We start from the raw sequence: 21,296 nt of genomic DNA, 5'->3' as shown, positions 1-21,296 counted from the left end.
AACAGAAGCGAAGTGTGATTAGGTGGTAAAGCTTATTTCAAGGCGAAATTAAACTAGTACGTTTATAATTTTGTTTCATTCTTGCAGAGATCATTAAAATATGGTTTATTAATGGCATTGCCAAAGCACATTTGTACAAATATAGTATCTTGTCATGATCTGAAAGTTAACCACCTCATATATTTTTGCGTCTGAATGCTCTCTCTTTTTTAATATATAAAAAGGTTTTTAAAAAAATAAACGTCTCATTTTAAAGTTACGGCATTTGATTTTTCAGTTAAACGAATCATAGTATATTTCTAAATATGTATTTGCATTTACGTAAGATGTCGGGTCAAGTTCATCACGAAAAGAAATGGTGAATTTAAAATAAAAATAATACAAAATATTAATATACAAAAAATGTATGCAATTATTTTCCATATTTTGTTAATTATGACATAGTTCATCACCAAATAGTTAGGAATATGTTTTTTTTTTTTACGTATAAAATTAAAAATTTCATGACATGATGAATTCTACAAATGTATAACTTCAATTCGAGGCTATCAAGCACAGATACTTTCCGACACTCCGACAATTCTCAACACTTCAATATTTGTTGCAAAGACTCAAAAAAAGTTCAAAGGTTACGTTATGTTGTATTTTGAATTCCATTAGTGTTGTTAGATTACAATTTTATTGAGTTTAATATAAATATTTGGAAAATATTATGTTTCTTTGCAAAATTGATGGATATTACAAATTTAGCTTTATTTTTTTGTTAAACTATTAAATATTAAATATAATATACACTTCATAAATTAAAAATGAGGTAGGATACTTTGACACCTCATCTGAGAGTCGTTAGATAAAAATAGATCAATGGTGTCACATGCTTACAAATCATAATCGTTGATCTTTTTTTATCTAACGACTCTCAGATGAGGTGTCAAATTTGACACCGGTGTCAAATGATCCTATCTCATTAAAAATATTATATACTATCAAAACTTGTCATAACATGTCAAAATTTAATATTTTTTAAATTAACGTGTTAGAGTATTGTATCGTATCTCGTGTTTTGTGTTGGTGTCGGTGCAACATAGACGATGAATAGAGAAGAGGGGCACGCTTCACATGTTCCTTATTGGTTAGTAATAAACTACACAAAAATCCTCACCAAAAAAAAAAACTACACAAATATGATTAAACAACTTACCAGCTATTTTTTTCCATTTTGGCGAAATTGAAGAATTATGCCTAACAAACAGAAATTGTCCTTTTCCTAATAAGACGCAATAAAGATAAAAAGAGTACCTTTTTCTACAGTTATCTTTACGTGCACGCGAGCAGTAGGGATGAGAGGTGCCATTGAATTCTGAAAATAGAATGGTGTGAATGTTGTGGCCATTAACATGATGATGGTTCTTTTGGACCTGTGATTCACGTACACTGGGTCTGGGCTACAACTTACACCACTTACTTTTTATCTCTGTCATGCTTAGCACTGTTTTTAATGACGACCAATATCATAACATTCTTCAACTATTACTTTTCATGTTTGATCTTATTTATTTTAAAGTATCTACCAGTGACGGAATATCTTTTAGCTAATGTTCTTCTGTTTTTTCATTTTTAATAATAGTGACAAGAAAGCTTAAATTAAACTTGTGAAACAATCGTGAATTACACACACTTCTCGTTACTATTTCACTTCTAATTACTTATTTTTAAGGTAATGTAATTTTTAATATTCTCGGAGAGTGTCAACAATCTTTTGAACAATAACAGCGGGCAGGATACAAAATAATAAATATGATAACAACATGAATAATGAAATAACAAGTTATTTTATCATTGCACTTGTTAAAAGCCATTAGGATTGGTTTAAGCCTTTAAGGGTTTAGTATTTGTTATTTTATATAACATAATTTTGTGTTATTTTTAATGAAACTACGTCATTTTAGTGTGTTTTATCATTTTTTCTAATTTATAAAATTAAAAATAAAAAGTAAATAGATGAGAGAGAATGTAAAAATTTATCAAAATGACATAATTTTATTAAAAATGACAAGTATTTTTTTCTTAGTTTAATGGTGAGAACTGAGAAATTTGAGTGATTTGCATGAAATCATGCTATTTTATTAAAATTTTAATTTACATTGACAAATATCTATTATGTGTAAGGATGAAAATAGTACATGCGGCATATCCCGCGTATCGATTGATTTGCGTAAGCCATTTTAATGGTGCTTACTGCTTACGGATTGATTTGCGTTGGATTTAATTTGGCCTTTTGATTAAATAAGTTATGTTAATCAATATTTTTCCTTAAAAACATCTATATAGCTAAAGAAATCTTCAGTAATTTAAAAAGCTTTCCACGCTTATTAACAAATCGATTTATTTAAGTAAAAGTTGTTGAATACTTTATTTAGAAATATAAATACTTTCTTACTATATTAATTCACTTAAATAGAGATATCAAGAGGTAATAATAATTTTTTTAAAAATAATGAATTCATTCTTGATTTTATAGAGTAACAGACTTGTGAAGTAAATTATTTTGAAATGAGGACTTTGTTGGCCAATTTAAAGACTTGTGTATATTGCCCAAATTAAAGTTTAGTGTAAGTTTTTTTTTTTTTTTTTTTTTTAACTTTTTAAAGAGTTTTACTCCAAAAAAGCTTTTAAATAAATTTCTATTCCTTAAAAAAAAGCCTAAGAACGACATCACGGGTTTCTCCTTATGATAAAAACATGGATTAATAATCTTACTCATTTAAAAAAAAAAAAACCGTCACAAGTAGGGGTGTTCGCGGTCTGAATTGGATCAGTTTTGCAAGCACAAATCATCTGATCTAATCCCTTCGGTTTGATCATATAATCATCCATTTTTTGTTTGGATTTTTTTCAAATCCGATCCGATTCAATCCAATTTTTTTCGGTTTAGATTGAATCGGTTTTCGATTTTTTGAAAATCCTAAAATTTATTTCATGATTATTGTGCAAAGAACATCTTTTGTATATATTGACTTTGTAAAAAAAAAATTGAAATACAAAAGCATTAGTAAACTATAATATAATTTTTTATTTTTTTTGACAATGAGATATGAAGTTCTACAAAGATAAAATTTTGTTGATGAGATGTGACTAGATTTTTTCTTGGGTTTAGTCGATGGGTTAATGGGTCTTGAGTTTAAAAAATTTTGGGCTATGATTGGGAAAAATCCTAGTAGGTCGAGGATAATTAATATATTGGATCGATTTGGATTGGAACCGGTTTTCATCAACCCATCCAAAAATCGATCCAATCTAATTAAAATTTGCGATTTTTTTTTCGGTTTTCATTTTTTCGATTTGCGATTTATTCGGTTATCGATTTTTCGGTTCGGTAACCGCGGTTTGAATCTGTTTGGATCGGTTGATGAACACCTCTAGTCAGAAGGCTCACAAACCTAAGACAATACATATGGGTCTAAGTGATTATAATAATAACAAAAATGATCGCATATGAGCTAAATTAATAGATGTCGATGAGATTACCAAAAATAAAATAAAATAGATGGCGATGCTCCACAATTTTTAACAATTAATTAACCCAAAATTTCCTATTATACCTCCGTACACGAGATTATCAATTATGAACAAACACTCGCAATCATTATTCTAAAATGTTATTGCAAGCACTTTAACAATATTGAAAATCAATCTTAAAAAAATATTAACATCATTCAAATAAGATACTTATAGCTCAATGGTAGTTCAACAAAATGTGAAACATTAATTAAAAAAACAACAACAAAATTACATGTAAAGAGGTTACTTAATATGCAATTCCTAGTAGAATTGTCAATCTTTATCTGTTAAAGTAAATAAAATAATAAATCTGGATGGTTGGCTCAAATAGTAATATGAGTCCTAGGATAGATGAACTATATATCAAAAGAGAGTAAGGGTTTGAATTTTGGAAAAAATCTTTGAGGCAAAGCTGGATAATTGTTTGGTTGCTCGATTTGGAAGTAGTCTGCAAGCCCTTTTCTTGCATGGGTCGTGAGAATATTTGAGGAAGTGATTCGTCTCAAGAGAATAATTAGGGTCATGCAATAAAAAATAATAATATTATGCTATTAATTAAAGAAATGAAAAGATGCAGCATAATAAAAAAAAAATCATTTCATGCGAAACTTTAAGATGATAAAATCTTAAAAAAAATAAAATAAGAAAAGAGTATTAATTACACGAGTCCCTTAAATTTTAATAAAATTTCCATTCTCCATTCAATTTATTTGACAACTTTATATTCATTTCCCATCTCTTGGGACAATCAATTACTTATAAACATAAACTATGCCAAACAGATATTGAAAAAAAATTCTTATAATAAAATTTATTTTGAAAATGAAACAAAAAATTAAAAGCTAAAATTTTATAAGAGGAGCATTTTTAAAGCTATTATCTGCTCTCTTTTTTTGAATTATGTACTTTTTATTAAAATAAAAAACTTTAAAGAGATAGAGAGAAGTAATTTTCTTGAAATATGTATTCTTAAGTAACTTTTAAATTAAAATTTTTGTGTAATTGCTAAATAGCTTTTAATTTTTTTTAAGTTCTTTTTTTTATTTTAATTTATAAATAACTTTTAACTTAATACAAAAATCCAAGGGCAATATTAATCTTATGCAACAGGATTTTATTTTTATCTTATGTCCATACATCGATACTTGTGCCATTTCTTTTTTATTTTTTTTTCTTCTCTTTTGTGGTGGGCCCCACTTCAAGTTAAGTGTGCATGGGATAAAAAAAATTTGCTGTGACATAAGACTACAATTACCCAAAATCCAAATAAGATATAACACAAGGGAGTGAGCATAATAATAATAGCATTGAGATGTAAGGTACAGTAGAATAGGCAAGTATAGTAGTAAAAACTAAAAAGCAATCGTTGAATAATGAAGAGACAGAGACACAGTGGTTAGCAGAAGGGAATGGAAAGCAAATAGGGAGAGTAAATTGGAACTTGAGCTGCGTACAGGAACATTGTTAGGCCTCATAATTAGCCTCCTCACTCACAGTTAAATTCGAAGGCATTGATTGAAGACTGAGAAAGGTATTTGTCAGCGTCACATCTGATTGGTCAATGCTCATCTTCTCACTCACGACCCGCAAGGAAGGTCTGCCGCAAACTCGAAATTATGCCCCTTTCTTAATTTCAATTTATAAAAAGTTTATTATTTATCATGTTATAGAAAATAAATTTATTTTATATATATATATATATATGAGAATTAATTTTTTCATTTTACATGAGAAATTTTTTTCATGCTATACTCACAATACTAGGGTTGTTCATCAACTGATTCGAACCGCAGTAACCGAACCGAAAAATCAAAAATCGAATAAACCGAAAATCGAAAAAAAATCGTAAATTTTAATTGGATTGGATCGGTTTTCGAATTGGTAAATGAAAACTGATCCAACCCAAACCGATCTAATATATTAATTTTCCTCTACCTACTTGGGTCTTTCCCCCATCATAGTCCAAAAATTTCTAAACCCAAGACTCATTAACCCATCAACTAAACTCATCAACAAAATTTTATATATGTAGAGCTTCATATCTTATTGTGCAAAAAAAAATCTATATTATCGTTTACTAATATTTTTGTATTTTAAAAAAATAAAATTACAAAGCCAATATATACAAAATATGTTATTTGAGCAATAACCAAGAAACAAATTTTAGGATTTTCAAAAAACCGAAAAACAATCCAATACAAAAAAAAAAACCACTCCCCGTTAAACTCGACTAGCGTGTGTGGGGTGGAGGAAATCCTTGTACGCAGCCTTACCCTTGCATAAGTGCAAAGAGGCTATTTCTTGTATTCGAACCCATGACCTTTCAGTCATGAAAGAACAGTTTTACCACTGCTCCGATTCGTCCCCTTCCAATACAAACCGAAAAAGATTGGATTGGATAGGATTTGAAAAAAAGTCCAAACCGAATGGATGATTATGTGATCGAACCGAAGAGATTGAATCAGATGATTTTTGCTTCCAAAACCGATCCAATCCATACCACGAATACCCCTACACAATACATGAGTGGGGTCCACAAAAAGGTGGGAAGACAAAAAAAGTCAAGATGAAACTCACTCATGTATTGTGAGTGTAGCATAAGAAAAATTTCTCATGTAAAATGACAAAATTATTTTCCTATATATATATATATATATATCGACGTAGGATTTTTTGACACTAATGTCAAATTTGAGATTTAACATCTTATCTTAAAGTTGTTAGATAAAAAAAAAAAAAATCAATGGTGTCACATGCTTACAAATCAGAGTAGTTCATCTTTTTTGATTTAATGATTCTCAGATGAAATGTCAAATTTCAAATTTGACACTGGTATCAAAGGATCTTATCTTATATATATATATATATATATATATATATATATATATATATAAGACCCATATTTTTTTTTTTTTCTTCACATGAGCTCATATGGATTTCGTATATTTTTATTTGTGTATAGAAGATAAAATTTATCTCTTACAATATAAAAAATATTAATCTGATTTATAAATCTGATTTTAATTATTGTATATTAAGTTAATATTCATGATACAAGAAATGAAGAGAAATTCATTTTGGGAGAACACGCATTTTCTTTCTAATTAATTTTATTTTTATAATATTTGAAAAAACTGAGAATGGTGCTATAACTTCTCCCTGAAATTGTGCTGTTTGAATTTACATTTACGTCGTGTATCTCTTGCTTCCAACGTTTCCAAGTTACTTTACTGAGTATCCACTCAAGCTTTGATATATTGTGAGGAGTGAGGAAGATCAGAAAGTATCAGATTGTCAGAGAAAACAATGAAACTATGCTACACACACGTGTCCTTTTAAGTCCACCCCATTGGGATCAATTGAGTCCGTGCTTGCGAGCGCAATGTAACTTCAACTTACATGGTAAACGATTATCTTACTCCTGTTGACCTAATACACATGGCAAAAAATTTCTTACTTTTTCGGACCTAATTCAATGAATGCGCCAATTAACAGCCGAACAATAGAGTTATAATAGGTCCTGTTTTCTTTCGCCCTTAGAATTAATAGTGACTCACATGTCAATTAATGGGCATGTGAGTCACTATATGCACCTGAAAATTTGAACTTTTTTGTTGACTACTAAATTTTGAAAATTTCAAATCAACTAAGAAAGATCGAAAGTGGTTGGCAGCTAATGTACACGTTTTTTTTTTTTTTTTTACAACTTCAATCTATTCAAATCATTGGCTCTTATTCCCTTCATCAATGGAGTTCATTTCTTTATCTCTTGTTTTTCTTTTATCATGTTTTGTAACTAAACCCTTAATTAGGAAATTAATGTATGTCAAGACTCCTCTTCTCCTCACACACATCACTTGTCTCACCTAATTTAGACAACATACAACATTTATTACTTTTAACGACAATTATTGTCGTCACAAAAAAAGAATTTTGTTGTAGTGATAATAAAATAGACTAATTATTATCACTATTTTTTAGGAATAAGCTAACTATTAAACCTAATAGTTTATTGTTATTAGACAAATATCATTATAATCTAGGGGAAGAATATCGTGACAACCAAGTGACTACCAATCAATCTTACCGTTAGATCGATTATATTGATCCAACGATTATATTTATTTCCATCTTTGTATGGTCATGATTCCCCAAATTTAATACTTTATATTTATTTTCACCTTTGTATGGTTATGATTTCCTATATTTAATGCTTTCACTTTAAATACGGGGAATCATGACCATACAAAGATGGAAATAAATATAACCGTTGGATCAACATAATCGATCTAACGGTGAGATTGATTGGTAGTCACTTGGTAGTAACACAATTTGGTTGTCACAATATCCTTCCCCTTATATCTATAATATAATAAAATAGTAGCTATGTAATTTGGAGAAGGATTCATTTATAATTATTTTTTACAAATTACATTAAGTACTTTGGGAAGTATACTAGTATACTTCCGAAAGTACATAATGTAATTTGTAAATATAACATTTTCCTGTAATTTAGTTTGTAAATAGGATTATAATGTGAAAGAGACTTACCATGCGCCTAATGAAGCGCTACGGAGGCTCACGCTTCCTTCTATCAGTGCGAGGAGAATATCTTTGGTATTACGGATGCACCGAAAACTCGATGTATCTTTCACTTATATTATGACACGTGTCTTACTTTATATCAAATCACTCTCTTTCTTAATTTTAAAATAAATTATTTATTATTGATTTGATAAAAATAAAACATATATTACAATATAACTATAAGATGCATCAAATTTATGATATATCCGTAGCACCAAAAACTTTTCCCCTTAACAACATAAGAGTGGATCGCACATGAGACGCAATACTGTATCTTCGCATGCAGTTTCGGGAGCGTGTATTCTAATTTCTACAAATAACAAAATGAAATCAATCAATTAAGTGACATAATAGATGTTATATTTTCACTAAAGCAAAGAGAGAGAAGATAAAGAAAATTACGTTAATGGACACAGGCCTCTTGAACATCTCTGACAGCAGTTTAATTGTTCCATAATATTCCTCACCAAAAAACGTTTGATGCTCTTGTCCTGTGTTAACTATATAACCAGAATTAAACCATCTCTTTTGAACCGCACAAATTTCTTAAACCCAACAACAATATATACAAAGCCCACACCCCTTTTAACTCAACAGAACAACAATGGCGCGACCCAACCCAGTATTTCCATCATTTGCAGCCTAAGAACAACCAAAGCCTGAAATCAAAACTATGATTTCCTAAAATAAAAACCATTTTTTTTTTCACTGATTGACCTCCCTAAACGCCAACATAATCTACTGGGAGTAATAAAAGATTGGGAGCATGCATGTTTGTTTGTGAGGTGGCATAAGGCTTTGATCCCAATTTCCAAGTGTGAGTTTTTCTGGGAGAAACAAAGTTAGGGAGATTGGGTAGAGGAAGTAGGTTTTAAGGGTGGGAAGGCTTTATTTCATTTGTGCTTTTGTCATATGGTTTAATGAAATTTTGAGGGTGTGATTGGACAACAATAATATGTTCATATAGAAGTTCAAATAGGCGAGAACATGATTATTTAGGTTCATATAGATGAGAATTTAGTAGTTTGCATTATTTTAGAGTTTCCCTTAATTTTGAGTAACACTCTTGAGCATTTGATGTAACACTTGAAGCACTTTCAAATTATTTGTTAGAGAAGTATAAAAATCATTAAAGTAATTTCACCCAATAAGTTAAGTTTTGAATTAAATTCGTTCTTCACGTTATATTAGTGAGCTCTCATGTGAGGGGACATGTTAGAAAAGTACAAAAATCGTTAATATAACCTCATCCTATAGCTCAAACTTTTAGATTGAATTGATTCTTTTCATCATTCTTTCTTAAACCTATAACCTCAAACACAAAATGTCAAATTTGAAGTGCTATGAACTATATGAAGCGAGACAGTGATTGTAGTGTGTGTGGTGGAGTGGGGTAGGCTGATGTTGGTGCAGTGAAGTGGAAGGCATACAGGGAGAGTATTGTCTCTGCTATGGCCTGCAATATGAGTGTCGTGCTTTATAGTATGCAGGTATTGTCTTGGAGGGTGGTCAACAAAAAGAAGAAAATGACTTTCTTTTCTCCAATTATGTTGTACAGATTTTTTACTTATACAGAAATCTCATGGATTTAATCTCATTGGTTTATGATTGTTTCTTTGGTGGCTCATCTTTATATTCTCATGTATCAAGGATCTTAACTTGAGTTGGACCGGACCGGACAACTTATATATTATTGGAATTAGTTTTTTTAATTCCAACTAAAGGTGTTGTCCAATGAATCACATAGAATCTGTAAAGTTTTTCTATAAAATTATTCGAATTGTATGTTACATTTTGAGAATACAACCAATAGTATAAATCAATAAATCATATATTTATTTTTTTTGGATAAGTTTCAGATCCCTTTTAATGAGTCAAAATGTTAAACCAATTTGGACTCTCTTGTTCCTGTAGGAACACAATTTGGACTTATGTGCATTGTTTTCTTTGGGCATCTCTAGTTTGAAAACGCCACAATAAAAAGGCCCGTTAGACAAAAAGGTCCTAAACATACATATGTATTAAATAGGTGAGTCACGGCACTTTTTTTTTTTTTGCTCCAAATGAAGCGATTAAGGAGTCTTTAGAACACTCATGCTGCTCAGGCCCACTTCATATTTGATATGAACTCTCTTACAAACCAAGAAGGATTTTGCTTTTCGAGCAGAAATGTGAAGCTTCCATGGTTTGGAACTTGAGAATTTTATTAATTTTTGTGTGTGTGTGTCAATTTCGAAGGTCCAAAATGTTGGTCTACAGTCTATAATCGCAAGTAAACTATTTTTGAAAATTCAACGATTTCGCGTGAAAATTCCACGTTAATGCTTTGTCGGCAAGAAAACTATTGATATTAGAAAAATGAAAAAAAAACCCTTCAAAATCCGTTCGAATAAGTCCTATTATGTGGCAGGACTCTAATTCACTAATTAGAGGGTTGGTATCTTTTAACAATATTTTTTACATTTACTAAAACGGAGACGATTAAAAAGTAATGCACAAGTGCAATATTTGGGGAATGGATAGAGGCTCAAGGTACCTAAAAGTCCTAAACCACTGTATATATCTTTTTTGCAAAATCTCTTCATTTATTTTTTTAATTACTTGGTTTTTCATCATCTTGCTTTATCTTGTGCATTTTCTAGCCCTTGTCAAGTTTTCATTTTGCCTGTTAAATTGTGGACCATGAAAACTCTATTGCCAAAATAATCTTGAAAAATCATGAAGTGTTTTAAAACCACATCCTCTTGGATAGTTTACCTTATTCATTGACTTGATCCCCAAATCTGAAATCTCAGACTGCAAATTTGGCTCTAACACCACCACTTGACGCCAAACAAACAAAACGAGTTATGATTGTGCAGAAAAAAAAATGTTAAAAATGATACGGAATTGAACTTAAGTGCACTAGAGAATATGGTAGCTGCAATTATATTAAATTCTAGAAAAAAAATCCCATAACTCAATTTCACACCACCACAATAACAATAACAAATATAAATATAGAATTTCATAAATTACAGGAAATAAAAAATGTCGATAAAAAGTCAAATTGAAACATCGGATTGCAAGATTTTTTTCTTGAGATTTGCACAAATGATCTTGTCCAAAAACTAATGTGCATCACTCCTCATCTGCTGTGAATCCACCACAAGAGATTACTGTATGAGTTACCATCATCAAAACCTTTCAACACTCTTATCTTCTTCAATGCTTTTTCCTTATCATAAATTCCTTGTAAGGCATAGGTAAACCCCTTCCACCCTTCTACATTTGATTTATTGTTCAAAGAAGGCAATGTCCATTCCACAAGCTCCTTCACATAAGCAGCATCATAGAGCAAGGGCTCAGTAATAGGCAACAAGGGTAAAACTTGGATACTAAGCCTACACTCTCTACACTCAGCAGGAGCCCACCATAGCTTACTGTCTCTCTTATTAGCCCACAGAATACCCACTATCCTGTTATCTTTTGCAAAATCTTCTTTGTACAAGTTGTCTTCCACTTTTACATGCCACCAAGTTTGTGCAGAACGAATTTCCAATGCTACAAGTGTTGATCCAGTGGCAACAAGATTGGTGTCACCATATGCTAGACCCATCAATGCTGCTGAATAGTATGCATTCACAGCTTCACTTGAACTTTCCTGATTCCTTCCATCTTCAAATTCAGTCAAACCTGAAGCCCAAGAATGTAACTTGTAAAGGTCAAAACACCTTAGGCGTGGATAATTTGAGTTATATCTTTGGCCCAAGTTCATAAAATCTGTCACAAGTGAATAAGCTTGCGGTTTGTATTTTTGTCCCCAGGCAGGGTCAATCTTTGCAAGTACTGCAATTCCATAAAGGAAGTACCCCAAATGAAAATGGTGATCATTGTAAATCCCAAATCCAAAATCAGCTGTTGAATCTGTAGACCCTTGTTCAGTAACAAGTCCACCCCACTTTCTATCATATAGAAAACCATTCCCCTTGAAAGTTCCATCCAACCAGGGCTGAATAGTATCCTTCAGAAACTCCCTAATTGTGGGAATCACTTTAGGAAAAGACACTTCTTCTGCTATTAATGCCAACCTTGCAGCCCTTCCAACAAGCTTCCCATAAAAATAAGATGAATTTGTTGATATTGCAGAAGAATTTAGCTCCTTGACATCTTTAGAAAGCGCTGAAACAATCTCATCATATGATTCCTCTTTGATACCTCGGTTAGAATGCCATGTTACAGGAACAGGATCGGTTTCTAACGCCCATGAATCTCCAACAACACCAACAAGATCACCATCAACGCTTCTATATTTAAAATCTTGCAGAACAGTAACATTACAATCCTTTGATAGAAGCTTAACATGAAGAGGGTGAGCTAGCATGAGCAAATCCCCAGACCTTTTCTTTTGCCATTTATAAACCACACGAAATGTCTTCTTGAGTGCTGCATCCCCAGAGACAGGGTAACAAGAGCTGAACTTGTCAAGAATTTCACCACACTTGGGGTTGGAATCAGGAAGCACTGCTATACGAATTATGCCATAAAATGGCTTGGATTTAACCTCAGAAACTCCATGGTTTAAATTGATCGGGGAAGATGTGTATATGAGCCATGTTTGATTGTTGTTGAGCTGAAGGGTGTACTTGGTTTTGTCATCATTGGAAGACAAGAAAACTATGGTATGCACTGTTGTGATGGAAAGAGAGGTTGGCTTAGTCACAGAAGCAGTTATAAAAGGGCTTCCTCTGACAAGAAAGAACCTAAGATTGGAAGAGGGAATATCCAAAGTGATACCAAGATCACTGTAGGATGAGATAACATGGTTTTTTGCAAGTGAGTTTGTGTGATTTTTTTGAGTGGCAGAGATGGTGATATCTGGGACAAAAACCTGATACAAAATTGCTGCACTAAAGAAGAGAAAAGGGTATGAGGCTTGGAGAGAGGAGTCTGAGGATTTGATGAGGTAAGGGTGGATGTATTCAGGCTTGTCCCCATTTTGTAGAACAAAGTTTTCAAAGAAAGAGTTTGTGGGAAGAGGAGATGAAAGAAGGTTTGGGGAGAAGAAGTTTGAAGGGTCAGGTAGGACTGTGGAATGAGCTTGAGGGAAGAGGAATGGAGGAGAAGACATTGTTTGAGGATTGGTGTGTTGTTAACAATGTTGTTGATTGGTGCTGCCCACTTATATGAGCTAAGCCAGGTTTAAATTAATTGTTAACAAAGTTTTTTGGTATAGTAGGAGAGAAAAAAGAAAACGGAATAATACTTTAATAATATATATATATTGATGAAATGAATTGTTGTTATTTCAGTATATTCTATTGGATATTTTATATACACTGAGTAAATGTATTTCTATAAATAAGTTTATTTTGTCCAATGTTGTTAAAATCGAGATCTTAAGTAAAATCAGATGAGGATTACAAAATCATAAAACATAAAATCGTAATGTAAAAAAATCATAAAAACGTAAAAACGTTTAGAATATTAGTAAAATCCTTTTGATGAAAAAAAATCGTAAAAACGTAAAATCATAGTAATAAATCGAGATTTTAACAACAATAATTCTGTCTAATTTTAGGGATTGAATTCACTGATTGCCAGAGATTTTTTTTCTTATTTAATTATAATCTCATTTAAAGCAATATACAGAGAGTTATGTCTAGTTTCTTCTCTCTATGTCTGAATATCCTTATATATAATACAGTGATGGATGTGATTCAAAAAATAAAAGTATAAGTCCTATTCATATTATGTAGGGAATTTTTAACCTAACCATAAAAACCGTGAAATACAAGAAAATAAAGAAACTAATTTTTAAAATTTTAAATTATATTAAGATATAATTTTAATATTAAACAAATACTTTAAATATTCTAACATTATCAAGGATAGCAATATTAACAACCTTATTATTATAAAAAAAAAATTCTATTATAAGCTGAACATTTATAATGTTGACTTTTTAAAATAATGGTTGTTGGGGATTACATGGTGCCTGATATCCGTTATGTTTGACGAAGAGATGGAATTAATGTCTCCTCAGATGATAAATTGAAAATTGTGCGTCACCAATTTTTTTTTTTTTAATACAAGAGGGAATTGAAGACACAGGCTAATATAATTTATTCAAATTTTTGGTCATTAGACCAATCTTAATGGCTTATCATTTATTTTAAATTTATTAACCTTGGATTTTTTGGAAGTTTATTAAGAGAAAATAGCTGGTTGATTATATTTTACGGTTTAGTATTTATTTTTTAAAGTATATAGAATTATGTCATTTTACAAAAAAAAATAATATAAACAATTGAAATTATGAAAGAGAAAATGAATATTTTTTTAAATTTAAATTTTAATAGAAAATACTAAATTGTATTTTTCTTTAATTTGAAATGACACAATTATATATTTATTAAAAGAATAATTTTTTTTTTTATATTTTATTACAAAATAATAATAATAAAAAAAAATCTTATGCTAAAGAGGCAGAGACGCAGACGCAAAGGCATGTGTCCATTTCCAAGGCACGTGAAAATTCCAACAAGTGGTACAATAACTTTCAACGAGTTATTCGATACCATTTTTGTATGCCTTTTTCAGTGTTTAAATATACAATCCGTTGAGTACCAATATATATATGTATATATATATATATATATATATATATATATATATAATCCGTTATAAAGTAATTATTATTTATTTCTTTTTATAAATATTCAAAAATACATTAAAAATATAACTCGGTTTAAATAAGTTATTTTTTATTAAGAAATAGCAATACATTTTAAAAAATAATTAACAATTTTTATTTTTTTTGAAGAGTAACATATTAGAAAAGCTTTTCTTAATGTATTGCACGGGAAATTCTTATCTAATATGAGAATATCATACTACTATACAAAAATATAAACAAGAGCATGTATGTTGTTATATTAAATTTAAAATACTATATAATAAAATTTAGATTCAATCTAATTTGTTGAGAATATTACCGTTGTACATCAAATTTGGGATTGTAGACATATTATGCTAGCTTTCGTTTCGTTTTGTTGTTTCTGTTTATTTGGAAACTAAAAGCCAATAAGTTAGTGCTTACCAAAAAAAAAAAAAAAAAGCCAAGTTAGTACTTGCAAGTCATAATCCTCGTAAGTTCGTAACATAGCAACAAGCCAACAACACGGTAAAATCAAAGTCTCATTGTGAAAGCAAAGTTCAGTTGCCTTGAAATCGCAGACTAAAAGTTATAAGGTTGTATTCTGGTACGAAAAGCACAAATGAGTGTCCAATTTTGCAACTTCGTTTCTTATATCTGTCTTCAACTTTACATGAAAGTAGGTGAGATGCATAAAAAAAATGTTCCGTTGTTTACCATATTCTGTGGTGGGAAATGGATTTTCTTATATGAAAAAGTGGTTATCTTGGTTATGTTATTTAATCATAACTACTCATTTAAAAATTATGCACTTTTCTCTTTCTTATCTCATCGTGAATAAGTGGTTGTGATCAAATACCATGATGACATGACCACTTTTCTGTATAAGAGGATCCATTCCCCTGTGGCCCCACAATTTCTTCAGTTTTATAGTTTGAAATTAATATTTTAACTGTTACAGCAAATAAAGTTATCTCCCATAATTTTAAAATAATGTCAATTAGAAATTTATGATAAAAAAATAAAATATTGTAGTAAAATGCATGGAGATAGTATATTATGCCTATATTTTTCATGCATACTTTATCTATTCATTTTCAATACTATTTGATCAGGAGAAAAAATCTCAACTAATTTTCAATTATTTTTTCTTCTTTTCAAATTCTAATCAAATAGTGTTGAAAATGAGTGTAAGTTAATTATAAAAAAATGTAGGCATAATATCCTATCCTAAATACATATTACAATAGGAAAGTGAAATTTTCAAAATGTTTTTTTTTTTTTTATTCTAAATCTCAAAATCATATCATTTTGAGTTATAGAAGATAACTTTACTTAGAAACATGTTTCCCTATTATTTATATATTTGCTTAAAACATGCACATATTCAGCTTTTCATATAGTTTTAATTACGCCTTGTGCATGAGGTTTTACATTTATTATTTAATATATCATCTCTTTTTGTGAAATTTTAAATAAGAATTTTCTTAGAGCTCCTATAATAATTTAATTAAAATAAAATAACTTAAAAACAACTTCTATAAAGGATGTATAAATGACTGCTTATTAATATGGTAATTAATATTACGAATCTAGTAAAGAATTTAATATTTTTTTCTTGACCCAAATGTGTTCTTTTGTAATAATAGAATTATTGATTAATAAAAAATATATTAATTAAAAAATTGAGTAAAATTCAAATTTGATAAATAAAGATTTTTTGTAGTTTATATTTTTACATATTATATGTAAATAAATATAACGTAAGGCATTAAATTCCATACAAATACAAGTTATTTTCTTTTTTAATAGTTGTGTAAGTTTTTTTTTTTTTTTTTTTGATAACAAGTAAACAAAGTTTAATTATCAATATGATTTGTCTAAAATTTATACTCCTTTAACGATGTATTAATGTATGATTAATCAAAATTCACTACAACAATTCTATGATTCATTGGTTGTTTAAAAAAAAATAATGAATCAAAATTAAATGCTTCACTTCTAGAAGGTTAAAAAGGAACACAGATCAAATTGAATAAATATCATCTAATGGTTAAAGAGGCATCATGAGTTCATGATCACGACGTTGATTTTTTGTGAAAATTGATTTTCTTATTGGAATGGAAAAAATATTTGTCATTTTAAATGACATAAAATTATGTCATTTTAGGAGAGAGATAGACACAAAATAATATTTTTTATTTAAAATTTAAATTTTAAAAAATTTATCCATTTTTTGTCTCAAATTTTTATTTACTGTGTTTATCTGTCTTCTAAAATGACAAATATTAAAACTTCTTTTGATTTGGGAATAAACTAAACTGTCGGCCGAGATGCATCATCTAGATGACCGTTGAACTAATAATATGCAATTTATTTAATATTTTTAAAGTAAAAGAAACACGCATGTTTTCAAAAGTTTTATAATTAAATATTTAAACTAATTCAAATCTCCATCGCTACACTCACGCTCCCGCATAGGACACGTAATATGTGACCGTTCAAAAAATAAACAAATTTGCACAAGTTACAAGGATTTGCTTTGAATAATTTAAAGCAAATTAAAGAAAAAAGGTAGCCGTACTTGGCTACTTGCTCTATTAAACAATCAATATTTATAACCCTTCAGTTAAAACAAAAAATTATGGAATCCATCAATAAAAATAAAAATAAAAAATTGATGGGACACATTTTTGTATCGCTAAGATGAGATGAGTTTCTCAATCAATAAGAGAAATTCATTTTTCATTAACTATTATGATATTCTATATATTTAAAACAAAGGGATTATTTCTCCTTAAATAGTGGAAGATAAGCTCTTTTATATTAAAAATAAAATAAAGCTCACTGATTTGATTTTTTAGAAAAAAGGAGGAATTTTTTTTTATATAAGAGCAATATAAGAAAGTACTCTTATACAATATAAGAATATAATTTTCCTTAAAACAATGATGAATTAGTAGAGTAAGGGATCCATCAATTAAAAAATATATTTGATGTGACATATTTTTATATCTATAAGATGTGATGACTAAAAAAAATTGATGCACCAGGATAAACTCATTCCCCGTTAACTATTACGATATGCTACGATGTTTTAAACAAGCAATGGTGAATTAGTAGAGTAGCTTACTGCTTTTTAACTATTTAATTTCCATTTTTTAAAACAAATATTAAGATAATTTTAATTTTAATTTTTTTTTTATCAAAGTAGTGCATCTTGACGCACGTATAGGGAATACATGTTTAAGTTGTGTATAAGATAGGTGCATGTTTGCGCGATTGACGAATCAACTTCTACCAATAGGCATATCACAAGCTAAATTAGCCACAACTATTTTTGAAGTTATGCATGATTATTGGCGCACTCACCACATGCGTGACATGTGTAATAATGACATATTAAATTATCCATAATTGAACCATAGCAAATTAATTGTAATTAAGTTAGCTTGTGCAACTTGGCAAACACTAACGTGTTCAATACTAAACACACCCTTACACCATGCACGATTTGGTTGGGCACCCCTCAATGCGTGTTTAAACACAATATTTTGATAATTTTTCCATTTTTTATATAATTTTTTTCAAAAATTGCATTTATATGATCAAAATATTGTAATCTACTTATAATATTATAAAAAATTGACTTTTAAATATATTTTAATTTCCAATCATCAAAGATTCAAAATATACTTAACATAATTCAACAAATTACATCCACAAGTTAATATTACACAAGTTAATTAAAGTATAAAACACATATTCGAATGGAGTTAATGAAAAGTTATATCATCAAACTCAGGCTCTTCTTGTCCTTCACCATTGTCGTCCAGACCTTGAGGAACATTGCTTTCATTTGGAGGTACAATGGCCATATGAGAACCTCATCTACATCTTCCTCATCTAAATTCAATTCACTGCTAATGCTATTACAGAAAGGGTTACGAAGTAGGGGACTAGGGGGTGGTATATCAACTATGATGTCTCTAAAATCTAGCAAAGTAACAACTCATAAGTATTATTATGGAAATCATGTGCCTCTCCCATTAGAGAGGTAAGGTTTATATTAGGGAATGGATATTTTCTAAAGATGAGAGAGAGGGGAAAAAGGGGGGCCAAAACTGTTAGCCTTACCTCCACTATCGCAGTGTGGCATTTCCTCACGATCGTGTATGTACGATGGTAAGCTGTACAGAAAAAGAGAAACTCTTTACTGATATGCGTCTAACATATGGAGATTTCTAAGTAAAAGAAGCAAGGAATTAATCATAAATGTGTGAAAATAAGCTCATAAATGCAAGAAATATTGATTATTCCTTCTCAATCATTCTCTCACTCAATTTATGCATTTTGATAGCAGGAAACACCAAAATAAAGTGAAAGAGAGAAGTTAAAATTGCATAGACTCGCGCAAAAAATGGCGCGATCCGCGCGGATTTGGCGCTGATCGCGCAGGCGTCATGAATGCAGTCCTTGATTTGTGGAGTCGCGAATTTGGCACTGATCGCGCGGGCGTCATGAATGCATTCCTTGATTTGTGGAGTTTGATTAAAAGTGAAAATTAATCAAATTAATGAGAGGATTATGACCTGATTGATTGGTGGAATTATGCGAAAAATGGAAATTTAATCAGAATTAATTCAAGGATTATGACCTGATTGAGTAGCTGGCTATATAAAGGAAGCAGAAACTCTAAAACAACATCATCTTGGGCTGGAGAGAATTCTTGGAGGCTCACGCTGAAGATCATTCATCTTCTTTTTCTTTTTGTTTTTATGAATTCTTTTTATTTTAAATTGTCAGACATGAATATGTCTGGCTAGTTTTTTATATTGTGGTAAGGGTCACAACCCTTGATGTGAACCCCTTGTATTTTGGTTAAGTTTATGGTTAATTATTCAATTGAATTTATTTTACTCTGTTTTTCATTCCATAATTCTTTTAGAATTCGCGACTCTATTAGGATTGCGAGGGTTAGGGTTCACAATAGGGATATTGGGATTCTAATTCCTGACAAAGGGTAAGATAACTATTCATGTATGCACTAGGGATAGGCTACATGAACTGCAAATGTGGAAAATTCACTGGGCTTAAAGATTAACTTGAAAAGGGATTTCTAAGGGATTAGGATTCTAATAGGGTTAATAAGGTTAATATCACTAAGGGATTAGGGCTTAACTCATTAATTATAGATGGTGAATTATTTGGTCAATTGGGTAATTAAATATAAATATTAATCATTATTACAAGGTGGGGATCGGAAAGATTTTGGCGTTCTTTACTGCAATAGTTTTTCTTTTAATATTTTTCTTAATTCTCAATCTTTGATTTTAATTTTTTCAAATTTCTCTCTGAATTGTTCACGAAATATTGAACGGTTCACAATTGTCACGTTACAATTACTTTAAAAACCTCTTTTGTTCATCCAATTAAGAGAGGGATAGTTAAAATTAGATTTGGTGCCTCAGTCCTCGTGGAACGATATTTTACTCACTTTTATTACTTGGTACGATCGGTGCACTTGCCGATTTTACGCAACATTTACTTTTGGAGGATGAGTTTTTCTATTCAAGTTACCTTTCAATTTTTGGGATTCCTTTCTATATAGGCTATATTTTAATTTTTTAGGATGCCTTTCTATTTTGGGCTTCCATTTAATTTTAAGGATGCTTTTCTATATAAGGTATCTTTCAAAATTTTGGGTAATGTCTTTCTATTTTAGGCTTCCATTTAATTTTGGGGGATGCATTTCTATTTAGGCTACCTTTCAATTTTGGGGGATGATTTTCTAGTTAGGTTTTACTTTAATTTTTGGGGTTATCTTTCTATTTATGCTAGCTTTCAATTTTGGCGGATGATTCTCGGGATGTATATTTCAACAAAAAAGGAATAAACATGATGTACAATTTTTTTTTTTTGAAAGATAATTTGCGGGATCTATATCCTCATGAAAAGGAATTTGGGGATGATAGTTTGCTGGATGTATATCCTCATGAATAAGTTATTTGGGGGATGTAGAGTTTGTGGGATTACTACCAATGAAAAAAGCTTTGCGGGATCACCACGTGGTGACTTTGAAAGTTTGAAAAAAACTTAGAAAGGTTGCCTAATAATTTGCTAAATTAACATATCGTAATGCTCTCTTAAACCATTGGTGACAAACTATAATTACATAATTTGCGGGAAAGGCCTTTCTATTTAGACTTCCTTTAATTTTGGGGATGCATTTGTATATAGGTAACTTTGCAATTTTGGGAGATGCATTTCTATTTAGGTTTCACCCACTCTCACTTACTATCCCAACGTTCTTTTCAGGGTATCAGAGCCTCACCGTCTCCCGCTTTAAAAAAAAGTAAAATTAAAATAAATATAAAAAAGCACAAAAAGGTAAACCAAAAATGGGCCTGTGCAATTTCCACCCTTCTAGCCTAAAGAGCTCTTGCGTAAGGGGGCGTGTTGAGATATATAGTCCCACATTGATTGGATGGGTAACTAATATGACCTTTAT

At 30.2% G+C, this 21,296-nt stretch overlaps 1 protein-coding gene across 1 annotated transcript; it reads right to left on the bottom strand.

Annotated features, from left to right (window-relative positions):
* Positions 1-11,128: 11,128 nt before the first annotated feature.
* On the bottom strand, positions 11,129-13,258 carry LOC133309219 (glucan endo-1,3-beta-D-glucosidase ARB_01444-like). The gene has a single exon (XM_061509977.1). The coding sequence runs from the start codon at positions 13,256-13,258 to the stop codon at positions 11,276-11,278; it is 1,983 nt and encodes a 660-aa protein (XP_061365961.1). The 3' UTR covers positions 11,129-11,275.
* Between the last annotated feature and the right edge of the window lie 8,038 nt (positions 13,259-21,296).

The sequence above is a fragment of the Gastrolobium bilobum genome, unplaced genomic scaffold (genome assembly GCF_033153095.1).
Source record: "Gastrolobium bilobum isolate Gb01-03AN ecotype WA unplaced genomic scaffold, APGP_CSIRO_Gbil_v1 utg7600, whole genome shotgun sequence".
NCBI lineage: Eukaryota > Viridiplantae > Streptophyta > Magnoliopsida > Fabales > Fabaceae > Gastrolobium > Gastrolobium bilobum.
The sequence above is the reverse complement of the archived record's forward strand: the minus strand, read 5'-3'. Positions and strand labels throughout refer to the sequence as shown.

Coding starts and splice junctions, on each gene's coding strand:
- LOC133309219 (XM_061509977.1), bottom strand. CDS start 13,258: ATGTCTTCTCCTCCATTCCTCTTCCCTCAAGCTCATTCCACAGTCCTA.